The sequence below is a fragment of the Oncorhynchus gorbuscha genome, linkage group LG15 (genome assembly GCF_021184085.1).
Source record: "Oncorhynchus gorbuscha isolate QuinsamMale2020 ecotype Even-year linkage group LG15, OgorEven_v1.0, whole genome shotgun sequence".
In the NCBI taxonomy this organism is placed as follows: Eukaryota; Metazoa; Chordata; class Actinopteri; order Salmoniformes; family Salmonidae; genus Oncorhynchus; species Oncorhynchus gorbuscha.
The window spans coordinates 42,633,260-42,656,986 of record NC_060187.1 but is presented as its reverse complement, the minus strand read 5'-3'; the positions used below and the strand labels follow the sequence as shown (position 1 = coordinate 42,656,986).

Genomic DNA, 23,727 nt, shown 5'->3' with positions numbered 1-23,727 from the left:
TGTATCTAAGTGGTATGAAAAGAGTGTCCCGATTTCACAAACCGGTACTTGATGTAGTATCACTCCAGAACGGTAGGTGTCAGTAATCTAACAACATGGACTGCCTGTCGTGAAAAGGAAAATAAGAAGTATTTTGCCCTTGACAACAACAATGGCGACTGCTACAAGAATTATCCAAAGGCTCAGAAATATTTTATCCGGGGTAAGCCATATATCTCTTCATAGTGTGTATTTGGTGCAAGTTGTTATTAATTTAACGTTCGCTAACTTATTTCTAGGTCCCCAACGTTACACGTTTGAAGAGTTTATTAAAGCCTGTACAACTTGCTAAGGACGTTATCTAGCTTGTTAGCTACTTTAGTTGGCTTACGAACATTGCATGTTGGCAATATAAGACTCTTTGAAAAGCAAGTTGTTACTTTTAATTTACCTGATCAAATGTACACAGCATGATCTGCAAGCAAAGCTCCAGTTGCGCTATGGTGAGATTGCGAAGAGGTAAGTGGCAAGTCATGCATGTCTTGAATGTTTGCTAACTAAGAATCCATTTAGGCAGGAAGTTTTCTGCAGGTTTTGCATGACAAGTACGGATGGTGTTTGCACTGTAGTGTTTGTACTCATATATATATATATATATATATATGGAATAGGCCTACACTTTGTAAATGCCACACAATCTTAGTTTCAATCTTTTGTGCAGGACCCAACCACCCCCCAAACTTCCAGTTGGTCCCAGTCACAAGTTTGCCTTCAATTACTATAATGGCAGAGATGGGCGTAGAGAGTCTGCACCAGCAACCGTCGTGATGTCCAGTCAAAAGGCCCTCGCTGCTGGGTGAGTGGGACATAAAGTCTGACAGAGTCTATGGCTTAAAGGCTGAGTGGGACAAAGGCTATGGCAGTACATTACATTTTGGGATTCCATCCTCCTCTGGCTAGTCAGGTGGAGGTTGAGAGTGTATATGACTGCTTTACTGTTTGTCCTTAGGTGACTGCCCTTGCCCTTAGTCTGCCTCATGTCCCTCCTATTGCCATAGGTACACCTTCCTGAAAACAATGGCACAATACTTTGAAACCTCTGCCAGTTCATGTTCTAAGACACACTTCCAGTCTCCTTTTCATTTGATTTACTTAACAAAAGGCACATCTCAATAGGTGGTCCAGGTATGACAAGGGGCCTTTCCTCTATTGTTCCCACAAGCAAGTGGGGAGGCAGATGAGAGTAAACCCATCAGACCAACTCCTTGAAACTTCAAGAGTTGGACATTCTAGTTGTGTCAACAATTTTTTTTTTTTAAACTTCATTTTTTAATGCTAAAATTATTCGTAATGCCGGGCATACACAATACGATTTTTGCCACGAATTTGCCATGTTTTTGCTGTCACAGACACATTTTTGGGGTGAAATCCTATGAACTTGGGCCAGGATCAGTACATCAGGACTCATGTAGTTTGAGCGGGTGAAGGACGCACTGGTGGCTGTTCTGTTCTCCAGACCCCCAGTTGCATGTCTTGATAATTTTGTGAAATTTTGGTTGTGCATCTTGTAGTATGACCAGTGCTAAGACACGTTTGGGCAAGGACTACTGCCAATAGTCATTGAGCACTCAGCATGTGAGACCAAAACAATATGGGCGAAGAGGAAAGCAGCAACAACAACAAGCACCATGTGGACCGAGGTGATGGTAGACACATTGGTGGAGAGAACGCAGTTGCCTTTTCAATATTAAAAGTTTTATATTGCCTCCAATTCCCTTTGTCGAATAGAAAGTTCATATTGTCCACATCTGCCCAACCATTTGCGGGTCCATATTCTGCCCCTCTGTCTCTTTTTTGATGTTTTTGCACGTAAAGAATGTACACACTAATTAAGCAGCTCGCTGTTTGATTGTCAGCATTTTTTTCCTACGACAACAAGAGAAACGCAGGGCAGGATAAACTAGGGAATCATCAACCTGGGGTTGAGGATGGACGGAATGAAGGATTTGGGACAAGGAAATCTGGAAATGTGAGCTAGTCCAAGTTGTTAAAGGCATAATCCACCCCCAGGAATAGAAATCATCAAGTTGGTGAAAGCCTATGTTCCATCTGTGGGTAAAATAGAAGTTAAGTCATGGTGACCTTTTTTTAAGTGGTCCGTCTGAAATCAGGTAATCGTGTAAGGAAGGCATCATAGCTATAGTGTGTTATACCCCATCACATTTCATAACGCTTTTAAACCAATGACTTGCACTCCAAATCATCAAATCAGCCAATAGATGGTATGGGCATACATCCGTCTATATTTTCGTGACAAAGTAAATATTTTTGTCCAAATGTTGTAAAAGTAGTCAGATCCTTTAAACGCCTCTCGTCTCCTTGCTAGCAGACTCGCAGGCCAATTGCCATAGCAACCACACTGACTCAAACTATTGAGCTAGAAATGCGATCTCTGCCAACTTCAACTTGGTGTGAATCCTAAATTGATAGTGCAGTTTGTTTGGAGTTATTTTACACATGGCTACCTACTTCACATGCTGATATTGACTTTGGTTTTAGTTTTTGTAGAGCCCTGCACAGGCATGATTTTTTTTTTTTGCCCAAGCCCTACCCATGCTGATTGCTTCTGCCAAATTTAAGGCCTGGTCCTACCAGAAACCCGAAATGAGAAATAACATTTAGTATATCCATTAGCTACTCCTGTCTGTCGCGTGCTCTGCGTAGCCATAGCACCGGCTCTGCTTGGGTTGCTCTGCTCAATGAAGACATATGAGAAAGCAGTTACTTTTCGTAACTCAAGGAACATTATTATTGTCCGTGAAATATATTTTGCAAGGTTGAAGCTCCAAGTGTCTGCAGGCAGCCAGGTGTTCTAGATAGCTACCTTGCTAACCAGCTTGTCTGTCTGTAGAGAGAGCTTTGCATTGTGGGTTTTGTCGTCGACTTGAGCTCAAATATTTCCATAATTTTCACATGTTGCTTCCTACATTATTATTATTATTATTATAACGAAATGCACACAAACACAACAATATTATATTACAATATTATAACGAAATGCACACAAACACAACATATAATTCTCATAGCTCAGCGCTTTAAAATGTTTTAAACTTGTTTGGCGTGTATTTGTTTTGTGAGGGCTGCATTATATTTATTTTACCATCCTCTAAATAATGTACCAACATAGTGATTAACTTATGCTTTCATTTTCTTACAGCCAAGCTCTAGAGGTGCCAGCAAAGCGTCCTGTCACACCTGGTAATGTTCCCAGGGAGCTCACACTGTCTACAGACCAGCCATACCTCTGAACAACATCAACAAATGATTTTTCTCCTGACTTACTTTAGGCCTGACATTAGAGCACAATGTTGCTCTCCCTATTGTTCAAAACCTGTAAAATAGTGTGTCGGTGTTAATAAATAAATAATGTAATGTTTGAAGAAATGTTTTATTACCAATTATTCATAGAATTAGCATATTTTGTTTGCCAGTCAATCATAGTTGTGGGTACCTGATTAATATCCCCAAAGTAGTTCATCAACCAAGCCCCACTGCTTCTTGACACAATGGCCACTTAACCTGGAAACCAGCCGCACCAATGTGTTGGAGGAAACAATGTGCACCTGGCGACCGTGTCACTGTGACGGCCCGCCACAAGAGTCGCTAGCGCGCGATGAGACGAGGACATACCTGCCGGCCAAACCCTCCCCTAACCCAGATAACGCTGGGCCAATTGTGCGCCGCCCCATGGGCCTCCTGGTCGCGGCCAGCTGTGACAAAGCCTGGACTCAAACCCAGAATCTCTAGTCGCACAGCTAGCACTGCGATGCAGTGCCTTAGACCACTGCACCACTTGGAGGCCCATCACAAAGTGCTTCTATAGAAACCCAGCCCAAAACCCCAAAAAGCAAGCAAGCAATGCAGATGTAGAATGCAATGCTTAATTTTCATATTTCGTTTCCTCATTGCTCCTCGTGTTTTCGATGTCAAACACGGTGGGCGGGGTTTTGATAACGTGAGGCAGAAGAGGTTGCCTGATCTTGCTAGCTACGCTCAGACAGAAATACCGGTACTGTTCATTGCATCCACATTAATGTAAAAGTGTTTAGAAAACATTATATTCTTATTTACAATAAAATGACATGTACATAGTGTCCCCCCCTTTTTTGTACAAAGTGCTGTAATTTCTAAATGGTTCACCTGATATGAACACAGACCTGTTTCATGTCTCCCTGTCATCCACAATGTGGCATCCAACCACCTTCTGCTTGATTGTCCACCAGTACGCCTTCTGCTTACCCCCTCCTCGCTCCCAGCCTCCCCCAGTTGCCGTGACCACAGGAGGTCCTTCTGAACTCCCTTTTATCCTTGCTCAGTGCGCTAATGCAAGTTTGTCCCGCCTTGTCCTCAGTGGCAGTTCCACACTATCCACCTGCAATGCCTCAACAGGTGTCATCTTGAAGGCACCCACACACAATCTCAGGGCCCTTGACTGTATCCACCTCAGGCACTGTAGTGCAGTTTTGGCTGCCGATCCATTTATAAAGCACCCATAATCCAAAAATGACCTGATCAATGCCTGGTACATAGACAAACATTGTATGCTGTGTCTGACCCCCAATCATATCCTGCCACTGCCCTAATGAGGGTCAGCACCTCCCTACACTTAATTTCAATATACTCAACATGTCTCTTCCACATAAGCCTCTCATCAAACCACATACCTTTTTTTGTTCTTGAATGACTTAAATAAATAAAAATAATATTTAAAGTCATGAACTCACTAAATATTTAAACTCTACCTATATCCTGGCAGTATTGTAAGCCTAACCTCTTTAACCTTCCTCCTAGAAAACACCATGAAGCAGGACTTGGCCCCGGACATCCTAAACCCCCATGTTAGAGACCAATCTTCCACAGCTTCTTGAATCTTCCTCATCGCATATTTCACATTCCCACCTCTCTTCCATACAGCCTCATCATCGTCATACAAGGCCACACCCACTCCCTGTCCCACCTCCTTAAATACTGTATATAATCAGGGTGAACAATACGGACTAACCACACTTCCCTGAGGAGTAGCATTGTCCACTTCAAACTGCTTTGATAATTCTGATCTAACAAGAAGTACATGATCCAGATATACAGACATCCCGCAATGCACTCAACTTGATCAACAAACCTTCCCTCCATGTGGTATAGTAAGCTTTCTCAATGTCAAAATACACAACACTCATCACATATTTGATTGTCAGGGCCCAGAACCTCCCCAGATTTCATTATGGGAATTAAAACCACCACTCAATATTTACTTCTTACCCCTACACGTTCTATCAAGATTTGCAGGGGTTATAGAAATGAACTAAAACAATGTTACCCCTGTTCCTACATATTTCTATTCCCACACATTCCAATTCCTGTATCTCCAATACTCTGTACCCCATTCCATCTTTAACGAACATAGCACAATACCCACCCCGAACCCTCCATTCTATCACACCGTACCGAACTGAAACCTGGAATCAGCTCCAGTTGAGGTTTGAGCCATGACTCTTAGACAAACACTACATCTGGCACTACATACATACAAACTTCTTAAATTCCTGCCTGATAGCTATTATGCTTCTAGTGTTCCATTGAAGGGCGGCAGAAAAACCCCATACTAAATATTACGTTCTAATACTTTATTGAAGAATCCCTACTGTTGACTGACCAATCACCAACGAAGGGGCATAAGACTTCTGTTCCGAAATTCGGCTTGCCTCACAAAAACATGTGTGCCCGACCAGCCGGAAAACCCCTCACCGAAGTCTTAAACGGAAAAAAATATGTCGTAATATACAATGTATGCACAAACTCTGTCAAACTGTTTAGGCTGGGAAGTATGAGGACCCTTTAGACAGAAAATATGCCCAACCCGGCGGGAATATCTGTCTCCCCCCAGAGGTGACGTTTTTTGTTGTTATTTTGCGCACCAAGCATGGCGTTTTTGTATGGAGGTCAATGAGAGTGTCGAATTTGGTCAACAAAATAATAAATTACTAATTTACCATTTGAGGTTTATTTGATTCAATAGAAGTTTCGTAATGCTTAAGTTGTTACGAGTGTACTGATATAATTAGGACACATGACATTCCGGCAACTTTGAGAAAACAGTTTTTGTATCGGAGTTGTCCCGAAATGTCTGCATATTCACGCCATTAGGCTAGTAGCATAGCATCTCTTTCCATTGAATACAGCTGTTGACGTCAACAACCGTCATCGGATATTCCAAATGGATTACAATAACAATAGAACACCACATGCACTGGGGTAGAGAATAATCAACAGTGTTGCTGTGGACACTGGATAATCTAACACACACACACACACACCTGTTTGACCTTGCTGTGATACTGTAGGCCTATTTGTTACTTTCTGAGTCAATTCAGGTAGCATCCAATGTCCTGTGTTTGTGTTAACCATGGCAGCCAGCATTGTAGATCAGTGTCTGTGGATCCTTTCCCCTTAAATGCATTTTTAATGTCAGCCATGCCCAACTTTTCAAAGAAACACCATTTATTTAAATGTCAGTTGTCCAACTGAACATATTCAACTGAAATGTGTCTTCCGCAATTAACCCAACCCACAAGTTAGTGTCAGCATCGCAACACATGATATTTCATCCTGCACAAACCACGTAATAGGTGTTAGCCAATTGAAAACCGACCACCTCATTGACACATCTGTAATAAATATCTGGAGTCTGTTGCCCAGGCCCAATGGCACAAACAGTTCACATTAAAAAAAATACTTTAAATTGTTCAATCATTTAACAATGCATTTGACAATGGGTCAATTACTTTAACCATCAATGAAACATGTTTATTCACATTAATAAGCAGTTATAGTCAAAATTGTGAGAGTCATTCGTGCTTGTGAAATTGTAAGCCTATTAAGCTTGATTGAATAATGGTTGATAAATGCACTTAAAATGGTCATAAAACAAACTCTTCCATCATGTAAGGGTTTCACTGTTGAGGAAGATTCTCACTTTTGGATGGGATGCTTTGGTGCAATTATTTATTTATCCAAGGAATTAAGGCATCATGTCAAGATCTCCCCATCTACACAATACGCTCGAAATAACGATGATGTGCAAAATCCATAAAATATTACCTTGAAAGAAACAAAGTGTTGTAGGTCAAAGATGTCAGCATAGGATAGAGAAAGTACGATTTACATACAATTGTTTTTCTTTTTTGGAATCATGAATTCTGCTGGACGATTTACCATAGGTAGTTAACTAGCCTAGTGTTGGTTAGCTAGCTAGCTAGCCAGCCTAGTGTTGGTTAGCTAGCTAACTGTAGCTAGCTAGCAAACGTTAGCTGGTGTTTTTGTTGGGTCTACCAACTAGGCTAGCTAACTAGCTAGTGAACATCTACATAATAGGCTTTCCATGCAATATGAGTTTTTGGGGAATAGTTAGCACGCTAGCTAGCTATTTGTCTAACCGTACCTAGCTAGCTAGCTAGCTACCTAAAGCTGGCAAATGATGAGCTAGCCTATAGGGAGGAGGTCAGAGACCTGGTCGTGTGGTGCCAGGACAGCAACCTCTCGCTCAACGTGATCAAGACAAAATAGATGATTGTGGGCTACAGGGAAAGGAGGACCGAGCATGCCTCCATTCTCATCGTGCTACGGGTGGGTGCTGCTATGGTGACCAGTGAGCTGAGATAAGGTGGGGCTTTACCTAGCAAAGACTTATAGATGACCTGGAGCCAGTGGGTTTGGCGACGAATATGAAGCGAGGGCCAGTCAACGGGAGCATACAGATCGCAGTGGTGGGTAGTATATGGGGTTTTGGTGACAAAACGGATGGCACTGTGATAGACTGCATCCAATTTTTTTAGTAGAGTGTTGGAGGCTATTTTGTAAATGACATCGCCGAAGTCAAGGATTGGTAGGATAGTCAGTTTTAGGAGGGTATGTTTGGCAGCGTGAGTGAAGGATGCTTTGTTGTGAAATAGGAAGCCTTCTACATTTAATTTTGGATTGGTCCAAACACACTAAGACAGTCGTGAAGAGGGCACGACAAAACATATTCCCCCTCAGGAGACTGAAAAGATTTGCCATGGGTTCTCAGATCCTCAAAAGGTTCTACAGCTGCCCCATCGAGAGCATCATGACTGGTTACATCACTGCCTGGTATGGCAACTGCTCGGCCTCCGACCGCAAGGCACTACAGAGGGTAGTGTGTATGGCCCAGTACATCACTGGGGCCAAGCTTCCTGCCATCCAGGAGCTCTTTACCAGGCGGTGTCAGAGGAAGACCCTAATAACTGTCACAGCCACCCTAGTCATAGACTGTTCTCTCTGCTACCGCACGGCAAGTGGTACCGCAGCGCTAAGTCGAACCCCAAAAGGCTTCTTAACAGCTTCTACCCCCAAGCCATAAGACTCCTGAACAGCTCATCAAAGGGCTACCCAGACCCCTATTTTACGCTGCTGCTACTCTCTGTTTACGCTGCTGCTACTCTCTCGGATGACACCCATATGGTAAACCCCAGTCAGGGAGGTCAATTTAGTGGAAACTTGCCCATTTGTTACACCTCTAATAAGACTGCAATTACCACCAGTTACATGTTATTACACTGTAACTGAGTTATTACATCTAACTACTTGTTAGTTAATTACACTGTAATAAGGACCCCTTTAAATGAAATGTTGCCGAAAATCCTAACAAATCAGGTAAAGAGCACCATGTGATGCAGAAACATATGTGAGAACTCCTTCAAGAGTGTTGGAAAAGCATTCCAGGTGAAGCTGGTTGAGAGAATGCCAAGAGTGTGCAAAGCTGTCATCAAAGCAAAGGGTGGCTACTTTGAAGAATATAAAATATATTTTGATTTGTTTAACGCTTTTTTTGGTTACGACATGATTCCAAGTGTTATTTCATAGTTTTGATGTCTTCACTATTATTATACAATGTAGAAAATGGTAAAAATAAAGAAAAACCCTTGAATGAGTAGGTGTGTCCAAACTTTTGACTGGTACTGTATATACATATATTTGTGTTGTTGCTTAACAGGTGGGGCTCAAAACAGGAACGACAGGTCTGTTTTGTCAACGAACTCAATGTATTCCAAACACGGGTTGCAACCATGATCCCAATAATTTAGGTAGGCTAGTAAATTATTCACCCTTCTGGTATGTTCTATTGCGAACTACATGGGACTCGTTGTTAACCTACTGACAATTTTTTTTTTTTTTTACTCATTAGGTCAAAGACGAAATTAATTGCAATACAAAGCCTGAAATATATTAGCATAATTAGCCTACAAAGAACCACGGAGGACCCAAGGTAAATTAAGAGGCTTTTTCTTCATAATAAAACGTGTCCCACCCAGTGCAACATGCCCACCTCTGCTCACTGGGGCGTGGTTTACGGAGCGCTCTCTGAAATAAACGCTCGTAACGCCGTATTCCAACAGATTGAGTGATCTGCACATAACCTGCACTGTCCCGACTCACTAGATCCGCATTTAAAGTGGCAAATGCGCAATTAAAGGGGAATAACACTCAAGTCAAAATGTGTTTGTTTTCTTCCAGACCTAAACATGTTTTTCCTCTGATATGATTTAAGCATGGACTCAGAACCTCAAATTGAGTTGTTTCTCTATTAACAACTATTTTATAACCAGGGAAAATGAAACTGAGAACATAACGTGGGAAAACATAAAAAATAATTTGGGGAGAAAATTCACAGATTTATGTCAAGGACAGTTTCATAAACTGCGTTATTCTCCCTGAAGCAGGTCCTTGCTCCTTCACTGACCATTATATCTTGGCTGGCTACGTTCGGCAATGCATGGCAGTGGCAAGCTATTTACGTTACTGCATGCGACTCAACACCAAGAAAGGGTTTCAGCTTCACAGACGTGTTCAGTTCAGATTTCGAACACATCGCAACACAACCGTTTTTAACGCTGCACGTCTTATTATCTCCCGCAACATTACGTCATTCGCATGCGCCTCTGCCTGCAGACAACGAAGGACAGAGCATGGGATATCCTAGTAGAATACTTCTTCTTACTCAGTTGCTAACCTTACATCATATTTGGGGTAAGATAAACTTGCCAGTTACATATTTGCACGTGTTTTATTGGTATTTGTCATTTTGCGTTGGGGGCTCGTGTAACGTTTCCTCGGCTTGTGTAAAGAGATGCACAATATTTCCATCGCCTGATTCGCAGCTGTTTTATGACGTGTAGCCCACATTTCTTACATATCTGCACTTGATAGTGCATGTTATGAAAATACTTGCTTTAAAATGTTTGAGTTGCTACTGCACCTTTGGGACTACCCCAAATCGAAGTAATTAATTCAAACTTTTCACATCTCTCTTGCTGTAAGAGTGGGTATAGCCAAAGCTCTCGAAAAACCTTCTCTATGCAGGGTTTTCAGCAGTTAGCTTCTCCCAAGGCTGGCTCCGTGTGAACTACAATTAATTATTAAGAAACTCTTAAGGATCGGCCCCTTTTTAAATGTACATTTTCGTCTAAAATGACACACCCAAATCTAACTGCCTGTAGCTCAGGCCCTGAAGCAAGGATATGCATTTTATTTGTACCATTTGAAAGGAAACACTGACGTTTGTGGAAATGTGCAAGCAATATAGGATAATATAACACATTAGATCTGGTAAAAGATAATAAAGACAAAACCAACCACTTTTTTTGTACCATCTTTGAAATGCAAGAGAAAGTCCATAATGCATTATTCCAGCCAACATGCAATTTAGATATTGGCCACTAGATGACAGCAGTGTATGTGCAATGTTTTAGTCTGATCCAATGAACCATTGTATTTCTGTTCAAAATGTTGTATCAAGACTGCCCAAATGTGCCTAATTTGTTTATTAATAATAACTTTTCATGTTCAAAACTGTGCACTCTCCTCATACAAAAGCATGGTGTTCTTTCACTGTAATAGCTACTGTAAATTGGACAGTGCGGTTAGATTAACAAGAATTTAAGCTTTCTGCCAATATCATATGTCCTAGGAAATGTTCTTGTTACTTACAACCTCATGCTAATCACATTAGCCTACGTTAGCTCAACCGTCCCGCAGTGGACCCACCAATCCTGAAGAAGTTTAAGAGTGTTTTAACATTTAGAAACGTCAACAATCATCACATGCAAAAATGTTTTCAAAACATAGCCAATATCTTTCATGTCAGCGAGGAATAATATTTAAAATAAAAAATCTATACTTAATGTAGCAGATTTGCACAGATCCATTATGCAGTGTGTGCATCCAGTCTGCAAACTACACATCCTCTCCAGCTACGCTTAAATACAGGGGTTTGGAGCATGCTAATTAGCACAGGTGGTCGCTTCTGTTTTCCGTAAACGAGCACTGTAAAATGGCCGTGTGAGAACACTAATCCTAACCCTATAAAGGTGTGTAGTAGTTTAACATTTTTGTTTTTTGAAAATGATTTATTGCTGATATCAAAGATCCGTCCCTTATGTTTCCAAAACCGTATCGCAAGCGATGCATGTTAACATTTAGAGCAAGCGTTGGGACTCTTAACCAAAGTCTCCAGAAAGAAGATACCCTAATCAATAATCGCTAAAGGTAGTTATCGTCTATGAATGGGCTTGGGTAGTTTATAAGAAAATTCCAAATTCATCTCTCCATTTGTAGGCATTATAGGGAACACCCTGCCGACCTGTGAACAGTCCCAGTTCAAGTGCAGAAACGGGAAGTGCATTCCCGGCCTCTGGGTGTGTGACAGAGACAGAGACTGTGAGGATGGCAGTGATGAACTCTGCTGCAGTGAGTGACAGTGGAGGGGTTTTCCCTGGTCAAAGTCCAGTGGATCATAGAGAGGCTGAATTCCCCAGTACAGAGGGATGTACCTGTACTAACTTGAGAGGTTCCAGTAGCAGGGATGTCAGAGTCTAAAGTCTTTGATTTTGCTGATTTTCATACTTGGCCATATCAGTTGTGAAATTGGATCTGTTTGACCATACTGTAGTATGTACATCTGTGTTATCATTGTGTACTCTGGGTTGTGTTCACTAGACACCAAATATAAGAAAATTATCAAACGGGGAGCGACTGCTTGAACATGTCCTATAAGAAATGCTGTTTTTGCTACAGTGCACTATGAATATGATCCAGATCACATGTACGTAAAATGTATTGATATAAGGGATTAATTGCATATAACAATTTTGTCATTTGTGAAAAGAGAATTTCATTTTGGCTGTGTTTCAGGGGAGCAGACCTGCCCAGGGTTTCTGTGTAAAGATGGAGGCTGCGTTGCCCAGAGTGTTCTCTGTGACAACACTCCGGACTGCCGTGACGGCTCTGACGAGTTAGAAGACACCTGTGGTAAGAGCTATGGGAAAGATGATACCTGCCATGTGGGTTGGGCTCAAGTAACACATGGAACAAATTGCTCTGAACATCAGTGTGTGAAGTGCACATTTCTTTATCCATCCGATTTCCTCACAGGCTCTTTCATAATCCTAAACACAATGGGCCACATTCACTAAGCCTTTGCACAAATGCTAACTTTGCTTAAAGCGGCAATCAGCAGTTGAAGCAATAACAAATTTAACTCCCCACCCGTTTCTGTAAAAAGTTGAGGGATAGGGCTGGAGAAATGTAACCACTTTCAAATTCTATGGATGCAAGGACTGACCATCCAGGATTTAAAATATATCATTTTAGCCATGTTTTGAGGCTATATAGGGTTTGTTTACATCTATTTTGTTTACAAACATTGGAGTGAATCTAGCTTATATTTTGGGGTATGACAGTTGAACAAAGGTCAGGAGGCATTTAAGTTATATTCTTCAATAACCAATGGGTACATTTCTTTAATTCACTAGTCCAACAATGGATGAAGCAACTGCAGATTGCCCCTTTAAATTCCAGAGGGATTAAAGCATAACAGTAACCAGCAAATCCAGGTTTACAGAATAAAAAGACCTAAACAGCAATAAGTAAAGCTGAGCTGTGTTAGTACACCAATGACCGAATGTGTAAGGGCAGTGTGCAATATGTATGTGGTCGTACGAGACGTGTAGAATATGTATGACTCAGGTAACGTACAATGTATGCATCATGTTATTGAGTGTGTAATGTACAGTCTTTCTATTTCTTAGACAATTTCCCCCTTTAGGACATTTTTAAGGTTCATTCTATCCTAGTTTACGATAATAATAATAATAATAATAGGTGCAAACTTTGCATTTGAAAGCTTAGGAATTATACCCCTTTATTGAAAGTACATGACTACTAATTCCTCTCTATGGGCTCTCACCTTTCCCAGGTTTGCGCCACTGTAAGAAGGATGAGTTTGCCTGCAGCAGTAGCCGATGTGTATCCCTCCGCTTCCGTTGTGATGGCACCGACGACTGTGGCGACGGCAGTGACGAGGCCTCCTGTCAGAACTGTACAGCCGACTTCTTCCTCTGTGAGAGGACAGGGAGCTGCGTTGCCAGGGCCAAGCTGTGCGACGGTCGGCCCGATTGCCCAGACGGGCAGGACGAGGGCGCTGGCGCTTGTCCCTCCGGCCAGCGCCCTGCCCCTCACACCTGCTCAATCGCTGAGTTCAGTTGTGGGGACGGCCAGTGTATGCCTCACTCCTGGAGATGTGACCACTCGCCTGACTGTGCTGACGCGAGGGATGAGGATGACTGTGGTGAGAGAGAACGTTTGTCACTTTTTCACATTACATCTCGATCTTTAGGCAGAAAATGGAAGAGTATGGACTGAAACGCGGACCACTTGGACTTGTCTAATTTGAACACAACCATGCACGGCTGTTCTCATCTTTATAGACGAGCAGAGGGCAAAATAGCTTAACCTCTCAAGTTGTAGCCTACTTTAGGGCCCTATAAACTCTGTGATGCGGACAGAATCACGGAATCCAAACAGAATTAAACTATATTGAAAAATATATTGGCCCTAAGAATGTAATGCTATTGATATTCTATAACTAAGGGCCTATGTTCCGGACACTGACTAAGTCTAGCACTCGACTGAAAAGCACTTTCAATTTTCTACTGAACATGCTTTTTAGTCCAGGAGTAGGCTTAATGTTGCTCCAAGAAACTGGCAAAACATTCTGGAATTTTATATAATATATTTTGGATCTCTGCACTAAAACTAGCTTTGTTTCGTATCCTGTAATTGATTCCCTGATAGCCTATATAGTGTCACATTGTTTGGATAGGTAATGTCCCTTATCACAATAATATCTTTGTGTCTATGCCTTCTGTTTTGTTTGGCATGGTACACCATGTTTGGCTAAAATATTGACATTTTAAAGGCACACAGTATTGGTTGACTTATTTCAATGATGCAGGCACATTACGTAAGAAATGACAATGGGCAAATGTTCTCCAACTTGTTTCCGACTATGCTACAGAATGATTATGCAATGTTCCATTGAACTGTCTTGGTCCTGTATTCACTCTTCCCTGTCACTGACCCTGTATCTCTTTCTCTGTGTAGATCAGGATGAGTGTCTGGTGAACAATGGTGGCTGTTCTCACCTGTGTGTGGACCAGCCGATGGGCTTCCTCTGTGACTGCCCTGCTGGTATGAGGCTGGTGCATGACTCCCAGTGTGAGGGTGAGTGGCCTCTTTTGAGAGACATTGATAGGGCCAAGATGTTTATGGACTGTGTCATGCGAGACCAACAGGCGGTCCCAGGTCATGTGGTCAGGAAAACGAATAGCCCAAGTCTTTGGTCACACCAGCACACTACAATGAATCTGTGATAATTGGTTGATTTGATGACTCAAATTACATTTATGGTAGATTCCAATTCAGAGTATGTGACAGAACACCAATGCAACGCAATGAGAGTGAAAAGTGAATGTTTTCCAGTCAGAAATATCCTCTTGAAATAATAAAGAAATACCCCCTTTTTTTTCTCAGAAATCGACATGTGTCTCGACTCTGACGTCTGCAATCAGCTATGTGTACATGTCAACGGGACTTTCTCCTGCGACTGCCATGAGGGCTACCTGATGAGCCCAAGGACAGGGGAGTGTAAGGCTAAAGGTGAGGGCAAAATACAGCAAGTACCTATTAGCATATGTTTGCTCACAACGTTTGGATTTTTGTTCACACTGATATGATTGACGTGGCTACTTTAAGTTCTGAGATAGTTGAAACATCAAATGGGTAGGGCAGATAACATTTTTTGACAATGTTACTGTTTTTGTTGGAAAATGTATTGTAAGAATATGAATAACAGAGTACACCCACACACACAATGGTATGCTTTTTTCCCACCAGGATTTAGGTACATTAAATGTTCAAATATTTTCCTGTCACAATGTAAGCCAGCGCAATTCTTTATCAACCCACCCGCCCAAGGTGGGGGAATTTACACCACTTGACAGCTGGCTTTACCTGACAGGATTTTCTATGAATGTCAATGATTTACTACAAGTATCTCAACACAAACCTGACCTTCTAAATGTGTGCGGGATAGAGGCTTGAACAAGTTTTTTTTTGTTGAGCGAACAGCATTTTATTTTTGTGATCATCAGAGTAATTAATTAATGATAGAGCTTTCTGTAGCTCTAATCTAGTGAATGGGAAGAATAATTACATATTTACAGCCAGTATTCGAATCCAAATGTATTCATGGGAAGGTTGCACCTCCGTCACTCGGCCGCATCACGCCATTGTTATGAACGTTCTAAAGACATCTCAGCCAGTGACTCCCGAAGGTCGTGCCCAGTCATAACGGGGGCTGCTGATTGCTTTGTGTAAATTACACTATATTGTCTTGGTATTCTGATGATGTTGCTAAAGTAGGCAGATCATTTGTAGGAAGAAACTTTGTCATCATCATCATTATGATGTTGTCAAATTTACTTTAGACAGATAACAATGTCGCCATCCCTACTGCCCGATGTGTGGAATTTGCACCACTTGACAATTTCTATACAGGATTTTATATGAATGTCAATGACTTACAAGTATCTCAACACATACCTGACCTGCTGAATGTGTTCGGGACAGAGGGCTTGAGCAAACAGCTTTTTTGTTGTTGTGATCATCAGAGTAATTAATGATGGAGCTTTTCATTGCTCTAGTGCAGTGGTTCCCAAACTTTTATAGTCCCGTACCCCTTCAAACATTCAACCTCCAGCTGCATACCCCCTCTAGCACCAGGGTCAGCACACTCTCAAATGTTGTTTTTTGCCATCATTGTAAGCCGGCCACACGCACTATACGCTACATGTATTAAACATAAGAATGAGTGTGAGTTTTTGTCACAACCCGGCTCGTGGAAAGTAACAAAAGAGCTCTTATAGGACCAGGGCACAAATAATAATAATCTATAATTGTCCTCTTTATTTAGTTATTTTACATATAAAACATTATTTGGTCATCGAAAATTGTGAATAACTCACCAGAGGTTAATGAGAAGGGTGTGCCTGAAAGGATGCACATAACTCTGGAATGTTAGGTTCTATTGGAGAGAGTCAGTCTTAAATAATTTTCCACACACAGTCTGTGCCTGTATTTAGTTTTCATGCTAGTGAGGGCAGAGAATCCAAAGGGCAATAGTGTCTTAACAGCACGGTTTGCCAAGGCAGGATACTCTGAGCGCAGCCCAATCCAAAATTTGTCAGTGGCTTCTGATTAAATAAAATTTTCACTGAACCTCTTGTTGCAATTCCAATGAGGCTCTCTTGTTCAAATATCGGTAAGTGGACTGGAGGCAGGGCAAGAAAGGGATAATGAATCCAGTTGTTTGTGTCATTTGTTTCGGGAAAGTACCTGTGAAATTGCGCACCCAACTCACTCAGGTGCTTCACTATATCACAAGTTCATTTGCACACAAAAAAATCATACAATGATGGAAAAACCTGTGTGTTGTCCTTGTTAATGCAGACAGAGAAGAGCTCCAACTTCTTAATCCTAGCCTAAATTTTGTACTGTAAATTGAATATAGTTGCAGAGTCCCTGTAATCCTAGATTCAGATCATTCAGATGAGGAAAACATCACCCAGATAGGCCAGTCGTGTGAGAAACTCGTCATCATGCAAGTGGTCAGACAAGTGAAAATGATGGTCATTAAATAACTTTAAGCTCATCTCTCAATTTAAAAAGTCTCAATACTTTGCCCCTTGATAACCAGCACACTTCTGTATGTTTTAAAAGCGTTACATGGTCGCTGCCCATATCATTAGAGTGCAGAAACACATGAGTTCAGGGACCTTGCTTTAACAAAGTTAAAAATGTTCACTAGTGTCCAAAACGTCTTTCAAGCTGTCAGGCATTCCCTTGGCAGCAAGAGCTGCTTGCACGTGCGTTACTACTCCACTCTCTCCCTGTCATGGCTTTTGCACCATCAGTACAGATACCAACATGAGCAGCAGCTACGTTTGGCCACATACGGACCGTTAGTGGAATTCAAATCAAACTTTATTCGTCACATGCGCCGAATACAAGAAGTGTAGACTTTACCTTGAAATGCTTACATACAAGCCCTTAACCAACAGTGCAGTTCAATAATAAGAAAATATTTACCAAATAGACTAAAATAAAAAGTAGTAATAAAAAGTAACACAATAACAATAACGAGGCTATATACAGGGGTCACCGGTACTGAGTCAGTGTGCGGGGGTATAGGCTAGTTGAGGTAATCTGTACATGTAGGTGGGGGTGACGTGACTATCCATAGGTAACAAACAAACAGAGAGTAGCAGCAGTGTACAAAAGGGAGGGGTGGTGAATGTAAATGATCCGGTGGCGATTTTATGAATTGTTTAGCAGTCTTATAGCTTGGGGGTAGAAGCTGTCGAGAAGCCTTTTTGTCCTAGACTTGGCGCTCCGGCACCACTTGCCGTGCGGTAGCAGAGTAAACGGTCTATAACCTGGGTGACTGGAGTCTCTGAAAATGTTATGGTGCTTTCCTCAGACACTGCCTATTATATAGGTCCTGGATGGCAGGAAGCTTGGCCCCAGTGATGTACTGGGTCGTTCTCACTACCCTCTGTTAGCACATTACGGTCAGATGCCGAGCAGTTGCCTTAAATCAAATCAAATTGTATTTGTCACATACACATGGTTAGCAGATGTTAATGCGAGTGTAGCGAAATGCTTGTGCTTCTAGTTCCGACAATGCAGTAATAACCAACGAGTAATCTAGCTAACAATTCCAAAACTACCTCATACACATAAGTGTAAAGGGATAAAGAACATGTACATAAAGATACATGAATGAGTGATGGTACAGAGCGGCATAGGCAAGATGCAGTAGTTGGTATCGAGAACAGTATATACATATGAGATGAGTATGTAAACAAAGTGGCATAGTTTAAAGTGGCTAGTGATACATGTATTACATAAAGATGCAGTAGATGATATAGAGTACAGTATATACGTATACATATGAGATAAATAATGTAGGGTATGTAGACATATTAAGTAGCATTGTTTAAGGTGGCTAGTGATATATTTTACATCAATTCCCATTATTAAAGTGGCTGGAGATGAGTCAGTGTCACGTTCTTTCAAAATCGAAACCAGAAGCAGACCAGGACAAGGAGAGTAGGAAGAAGTTGAGTATTTATTTACAAGTGAATGTGAATGGGTAGATATATCCAGGTGGCGTAGCGGGCAGTGGGGTAGCGGAATCCAATGGGGTAGCGGAATCCTCCGACGACCAGGCGGGAATGGGGTAAATGATCCGGGTGAGTAACTGAAGACAGAACAAACGGAGGGAAGTTTAAGGCAAGAAATACGTAAAAAACAACAAAACAAATTCTATCCAACTTGAGGCTGATACTATGGCACAACATACTGTTCATGGCTAACGATCCGGCAGGGAATGGATGTCAGGTCCGGGCTTATGAAGAGGAGAGATGATGATCAGGACCAGGTGTGCAGATAGCTGATGGGATACAGGTGCGGGTAATCAGAACTCCCAACTGGCTACATTGCCCAGCAACCAGACAGGGTGCGTTCCAGGACGCTGGAAAAAACACTCCAGGACAGAACACAGGCAAAAAAACAGACTCAGGAAACGGGATTCGTGACAGTCAGTGTGTTGGCAGCAGCCACTCAATGTTTAACAGTCTGATGGCCTTGAGATAGAAGCTGTTTTTCAGGCTCTCGGTCCCAGATTTGATGCACCTGTACTGCCTTCTGGACGATAGCGGGGTGAACAGGCAGTGGCTCGGGTGGTTGTTGTCCTTGATGATCTTTATGGCCTTCCTGTGACATCAGGTGGTGTAGGTGTCCTGGAGGGCAGGTAGTTTGCCCCCGGTGATGCGTTGTGCAGACTTCTACCCTCTGGAGAGCCTTACGGTTATGGGCGGAGCAGTTGCCGTACCAGGCGGTGATACAGCCCGCCAGGATGCTGTCGATTGTGCATCTGTAGAAGTTTGTGAGTGCTTTTGGTGACAAGCCGAATTTCTTCAGCCTCCTGAGGTTGAAGAGGCGCTGCTGCGCCTTCTTCACGATGCTGTCTGTGTGGGTGGACCAATTCAGTTTGTCTGTGATGTGTACACCGAGGAACTTAAAACTTACTACCCTCTCCACTACTGTTCCATCGATGTTGATAGGGGGGTGTTCCCTCTGCACACTGTTGAGTGTGAGGTTATTTTCCTGACACCACACTCCGAGGGCCCTCACCTCCTCCCTGTAGGCCGTCTCGTCGTTGTTGGTAATCAAGCCTACCACTGTTGTGTCGTCTGCAAACTTGATGATTGAGTTGGAGGCGTGCGTGGCCACGCAGTCGTGGGTGAACAGGGAGTACAGGAGAGGGCTCAGAACGCACCCTTGTGGGGCCCCAGTGTTGAGGATCAGCGGGGTGGAGATGTTGTTACCTACCCTCACCACCTGGGGGCTGTGGTTGAGATTGCATCGTCTGTGGACCTATTTGGGCGGTAAGCAAATTGGAGTGGGTCTAGGGTGTCAGGTAGGGTGGAGGTGATATGGTTCTTGACTAGTCTCTCAAAGCACTTCATGATGACAGAAGGTAGTCGCTTAGCTCAGTTATTTTAGCTTTCTTGCGAACAGGAACAATGGTGGCCTTCTTGAAGCATGTGGGAACAGCAGACTGGTATAGGGATTGATTGAATATGTCCGTAAACACACCAGCCAGCTGGTCTGCGCATGCTCTGAGGGCGCGGCTGGGGATGCCGTCTGGGCCTGCAGCCTTGCGAGGGTTAACACGTTTAAATGTTTTACTCACCTCGGCTGCAGTGAAGGAGAGTCCGCATGTTTTGGTTGCTGGCTGTGTCAGTGGCACTGTATTGTCCTCAAAGCGGGCAAAAAAAGTTATTTAGTCTGCCTGGGAGCAAGGCATCCTGGTCCGTGACTGGGCTGGTTTTCTTTTTGTAATCCGTGATTGACTGTAGACCCTGCCACATACCTCTTGTGTCTGAGCCGTTGAATTGCAATTCTACTTTGTCTCTATACTGATGCTTAGCTTGTTTGATTGCCTTGCGGAGGGAATAGCTACACTGTTTGTAATGTCCGGTTGCATACCAGGTGGTGATGCAACCGGTCAGGATGCTTTCGATTGTGCAGCTGTAGAACCTTTTGAGGATCTGGGGACCCATTCCAAATCTTTTCAGTCTCCTGAGGGGGAAAAGGTTTTGTCATGCCCTCTTCACGACTGTCTTGGTATATTTGTACCATGATAGTTCGTTGGTGATGTGGACACCAAGGAACTTGAAACTCTCGACTTGCTCCACTACAGCCCAGTCGATGTTAATGGGGGCTTGTTCGGCCTGCCTTTTCCCGTCGTTCACGATCGGCTCCTTTGTCTTGCACACATTGTGGGAGAGGTTATTGTCCTGACACCACACTGCCAGTTCTCTGACCTCCTCCCTATGGGCTGTTTCATCGTTGTCGGCCTACCACTGTTGTGTTGTCAGCAAACTTAATGATGGTGTTTGGCCACGCAGTCGTGGGTGAAAAGGGAATACAGGAGGGGACTAAGTACACACCCCTGAGGGGTTCCAGTGTTAAGGATCAGCGTGGCAGACATGTTGCCTACTCTTACCACCTGGGAGCAGCCCGTCAAGAAGTCCAGAATCCTGTTGCAGAGGGAAGTGTTTAGTCCCAGAGTCCTTAGCTTAGTGATGAGCTTTGTGGGCACTATGTGTTGAATGCTGAGCTGTAGTCAATGAACAGCATTCTCACATAGGTGTTCCTTTTGTCCAGCTGGGAAAGGGCAGTATGGAGTGCGAATTGAGATTGGATCTGTTGGGGCGTTTGCGAATTGGAGTGGGTCTAGGGTGTCCTGGAGGATGCTGTTGATGTGAGCCATGATCAGCCTTTCAAAGCACTTCTTGCCTACCAATGTGAGTGCCACGGGGCGGTAATAACTTCGGCAGGTTACCTTTACTTCCCTGGGCACAGGGACTATGGTGGTCTGCTTGAAACATGTAGGTATTACAGCCTCGGTCAGGGAGAGGTTGAAAATGTCAGTGAAGACACTTGACAGTTGGTCCGTACATGCTTTGAGTACACGTCCTGGTAATCCGTCTGGCCCAGTGGTTTTGTGAATGTTGGCCTGTTTAAAGGTTTTGTTCACATTGGCTACCGAGAGCGTTATCAGACAGTCATCCAGAAGAGCTGTTGCTCTCGTGCATGTTTCAGTGTTGCTTGCCTCGAAGCAAGCATAAAAGGCATTTAGCTCGTCTGGTAAGCTCGCATCACTGGGCAGCTCGCTAGTTTTCAAATCCTGCCACATCCGTTGAGCGTCAGAGCCGGTGTAGTAGGATTCAATCTTAATCCTGTATTGACACTTTGCTTGTTTGATGTTTCGGGCATTGCGGGATAGAAGGATTTCTTATAAGCGTCCGGATTAGTCTCTCACTCCTTGAAAGCGGTAGCTCAAGCCTTTAGCTCGATGCGGATGTTGCCTGTTATCCATTGCTTCTGGTTGGGATATGTACGTACAGTCACTGGGGACGACGTCATCGATGCACTTATTGATGAAGCCGATGACTAAGGTGGTGTATTTCTCGATGCCGTTGAATGAATCCCGGGAACATATTCCAGTCTGTGCTATCAAAACAGCCCTGTAGTGTAGCATCCGCGTTATCTGATCACTTCCGTATTGGGCGAGTCACTGGTACTTCCTGCTTTGGTTTTTGCTTGTAAGCAAGAATCAGGAGGATAGAATTATGTTCAAATTTGCCAAATGGAGGGTGGGGAGAGCTTTGTATGCATCTCTGTGTGTGGTGTAAAGGTGGTCTAGGATTGTTTTTTAACCCTGGTTGCACATGTGACATGCTGGTAAACATTTTGTAAAAATGATTTAAGTTTGCCTGCATTAATGTCCCTGGCCACTAGGAGCGCCGCTTCTTGGTGAGCATTTTCTTCTTTGCATATGGCCTTGTAGAGGCACGTTAGCAAGAAGATGGAAGGCAGTGGGAGTTTACTCTCTCGCCTCCGGATTCTCAGAAGGATGCCTGATCTGAGGCCTCTTTTCCGGCGTTTCTTTTTCACGCAAAAAGCGTGGATCTTTCCTTCTCGTCGGACTCGTTAAAGGAAAAATGTTCTTCCAGTCCGTGGTGAGTAATCGCTTTTCTGATGTCCAGAAATTATTTTCGGTCATAAGAGATGGTAGCGGCAACATTATGTACGCAATAAATAAAAAAATAAGTTACTTAAAATGCAAGAAAAATAACAAAATAACACAACTGGTTGTGATAATGTAAAACGTCAGACATGTTCTTCGGCACCATCTTCCCACGTGAGAGTAACGGTTAATGTGATTGGATGTTAATTATTTGACTAGGCTACCTGTATTTGACATTTTGTTGTTATTTCGCTGAACACTAGATGATTTTATTTTTTGGCAGGGAAATGAGGCCTCGTTGGAAAATATAAATGGCCTGTTTGAAAATGTGAAGGGGGAAAAAATGTTTAAAAATGTTTTCTATAAAAAAAATGTAATCACATTTTTATATGGCATACCCCCGGTGGCATTGTTCATACCCCTGGTGGTTAATTACATCAGCCAGTATTAAAAACCAATGTTGTTTTCCAACACCAGACCATGCAAGTCTGTTCAGAACAGCCCAGGCTATGATGCCATATCGTCTTGTAACTACATCAAACAGTGATCATAAACGTTAGAACTGTACACTGAAAATATCAAACATTAGGTAGACCTTCCTAATATTGAGTTGTACCCCCCCCGTCGTTGAAATTTTCTGTATTACCAAATATTGCAAATATTGAGAGAGCAAACCACACATAAGTCAGAGTTATCATAAAGTCCATCTTTAATTATATGAGCTCCATCACAACCCTGTGACTCTCAGATCAATTCAGTGTCTATAAATGAATTCTCTGAGAGTGCTTACATATTGGCAACTGAGATCCTTTATAGCAAAGACACACACAGCCAGACAGCATTGGCTATAAATTATAGTTCAGTTTGGTCTCCTAAACTAAGTTCTTACCTCGCTCTTGGTACCACTTGGGACTAAAAACATTACGGTACATTACTGCCATATACTGTATTGGAGCACCCCTGCCTCTTGCCTAAGGACTGGAGTCATAGCTTTAAAATGTACCAACAGAAGTATAAAAGGGGGTTCCTGCAGATGCCAGAATGCCCACATGCAGGAACACCACAAATTGCGGGCTGCAGTTGCGCCTTTCTTCGGTTTGTAAACAAAGCCATATGATGCGCACGTGATGACTGTTTTAAGGCGTTACTCATTTAAATTAGTTAAGATT

General features: G+C 42.7%; 2 protein-coding genes across 2 annotated transcripts in view; both read left to right on the top strand.

Moving 5' to 3' along the window:
• Window positions 1-90: 90 nt before the first annotated feature.
• On the top strand, window positions 91-3,422 carry ndufa7 (NADH:ubiquinone oxidoreductase subunit A7). Its single transcript, XM_046301305.1, has 4 exons — window positions 91-202; window positions 449-498; window positions 701-835; window positions 3,200-3,422. The coding sequence occupies exons 1-4, from the start codon at window positions 152-154 to the stop codon at window positions 3,288-3,290; spliced, it is 327 nt and encodes a 108-aa protein (XP_046157261.1). The 5' UTR covers window positions 91-151; the 3' UTR covers window positions 3,291-3,422.
• Window positions 3,423-4,226: 804 nt separating this feature from the next.
• LOC123997252 (low-density lipoprotein receptor-related protein 8-like) overlaps window positions 4,227-23,727 on the top strand; it is a 39,056-nt gene continuing 19,555 nt past the window's right edge. Inside the window, exons 1-6 of the mRNA XM_046301416.1 lie at window positions 4,227-4,371; window positions 11,674-11,805; window positions 12,250-12,366; window positions 13,313-13,684; window positions 14,500-14,619; window positions 14,929-15,054. Of these exons, the coding sequence (XP_046157372.1) occupies window positions 4,227-4,371; window positions 11,674-11,805; window positions 12,250-12,366; window positions 13,313-13,684; window positions 14,500-14,619; window positions 14,929-15,054 (1,012 nt within the window). The remainder of the gene's footprint in view (window positions 4,372-11,673; window positions 11,806-12,249; window positions 12,367-13,312; window positions 13,685-14,499; window positions 14,620-14,928; window positions 15,055-23,727) is intronic.

Excerpts from the sequence above, each read along its gene's own strand:
- ndufa7 (XM_046301305.1), top strand. The coding sequence starts at position 152 with ATGGCGACTGCTACAAGAATTATCCAAAGGCTCAGAAATATTTTATCC. Across the intron at positions 203-448 it reads TCAGAAATATTTTATCCGGG|CATGATCTGCAAGCAAAGCT; the intron begins GTAAGCCATATA and ends AAATGTACACAG. Across the intron at positions 499-700 it reads TATGGTGAGATTGCGAAGAG|GACCCAACCACCCCCCAAAC; the intron begins GTAAGTGGCAAG and ends TCTTTTGTGCAG.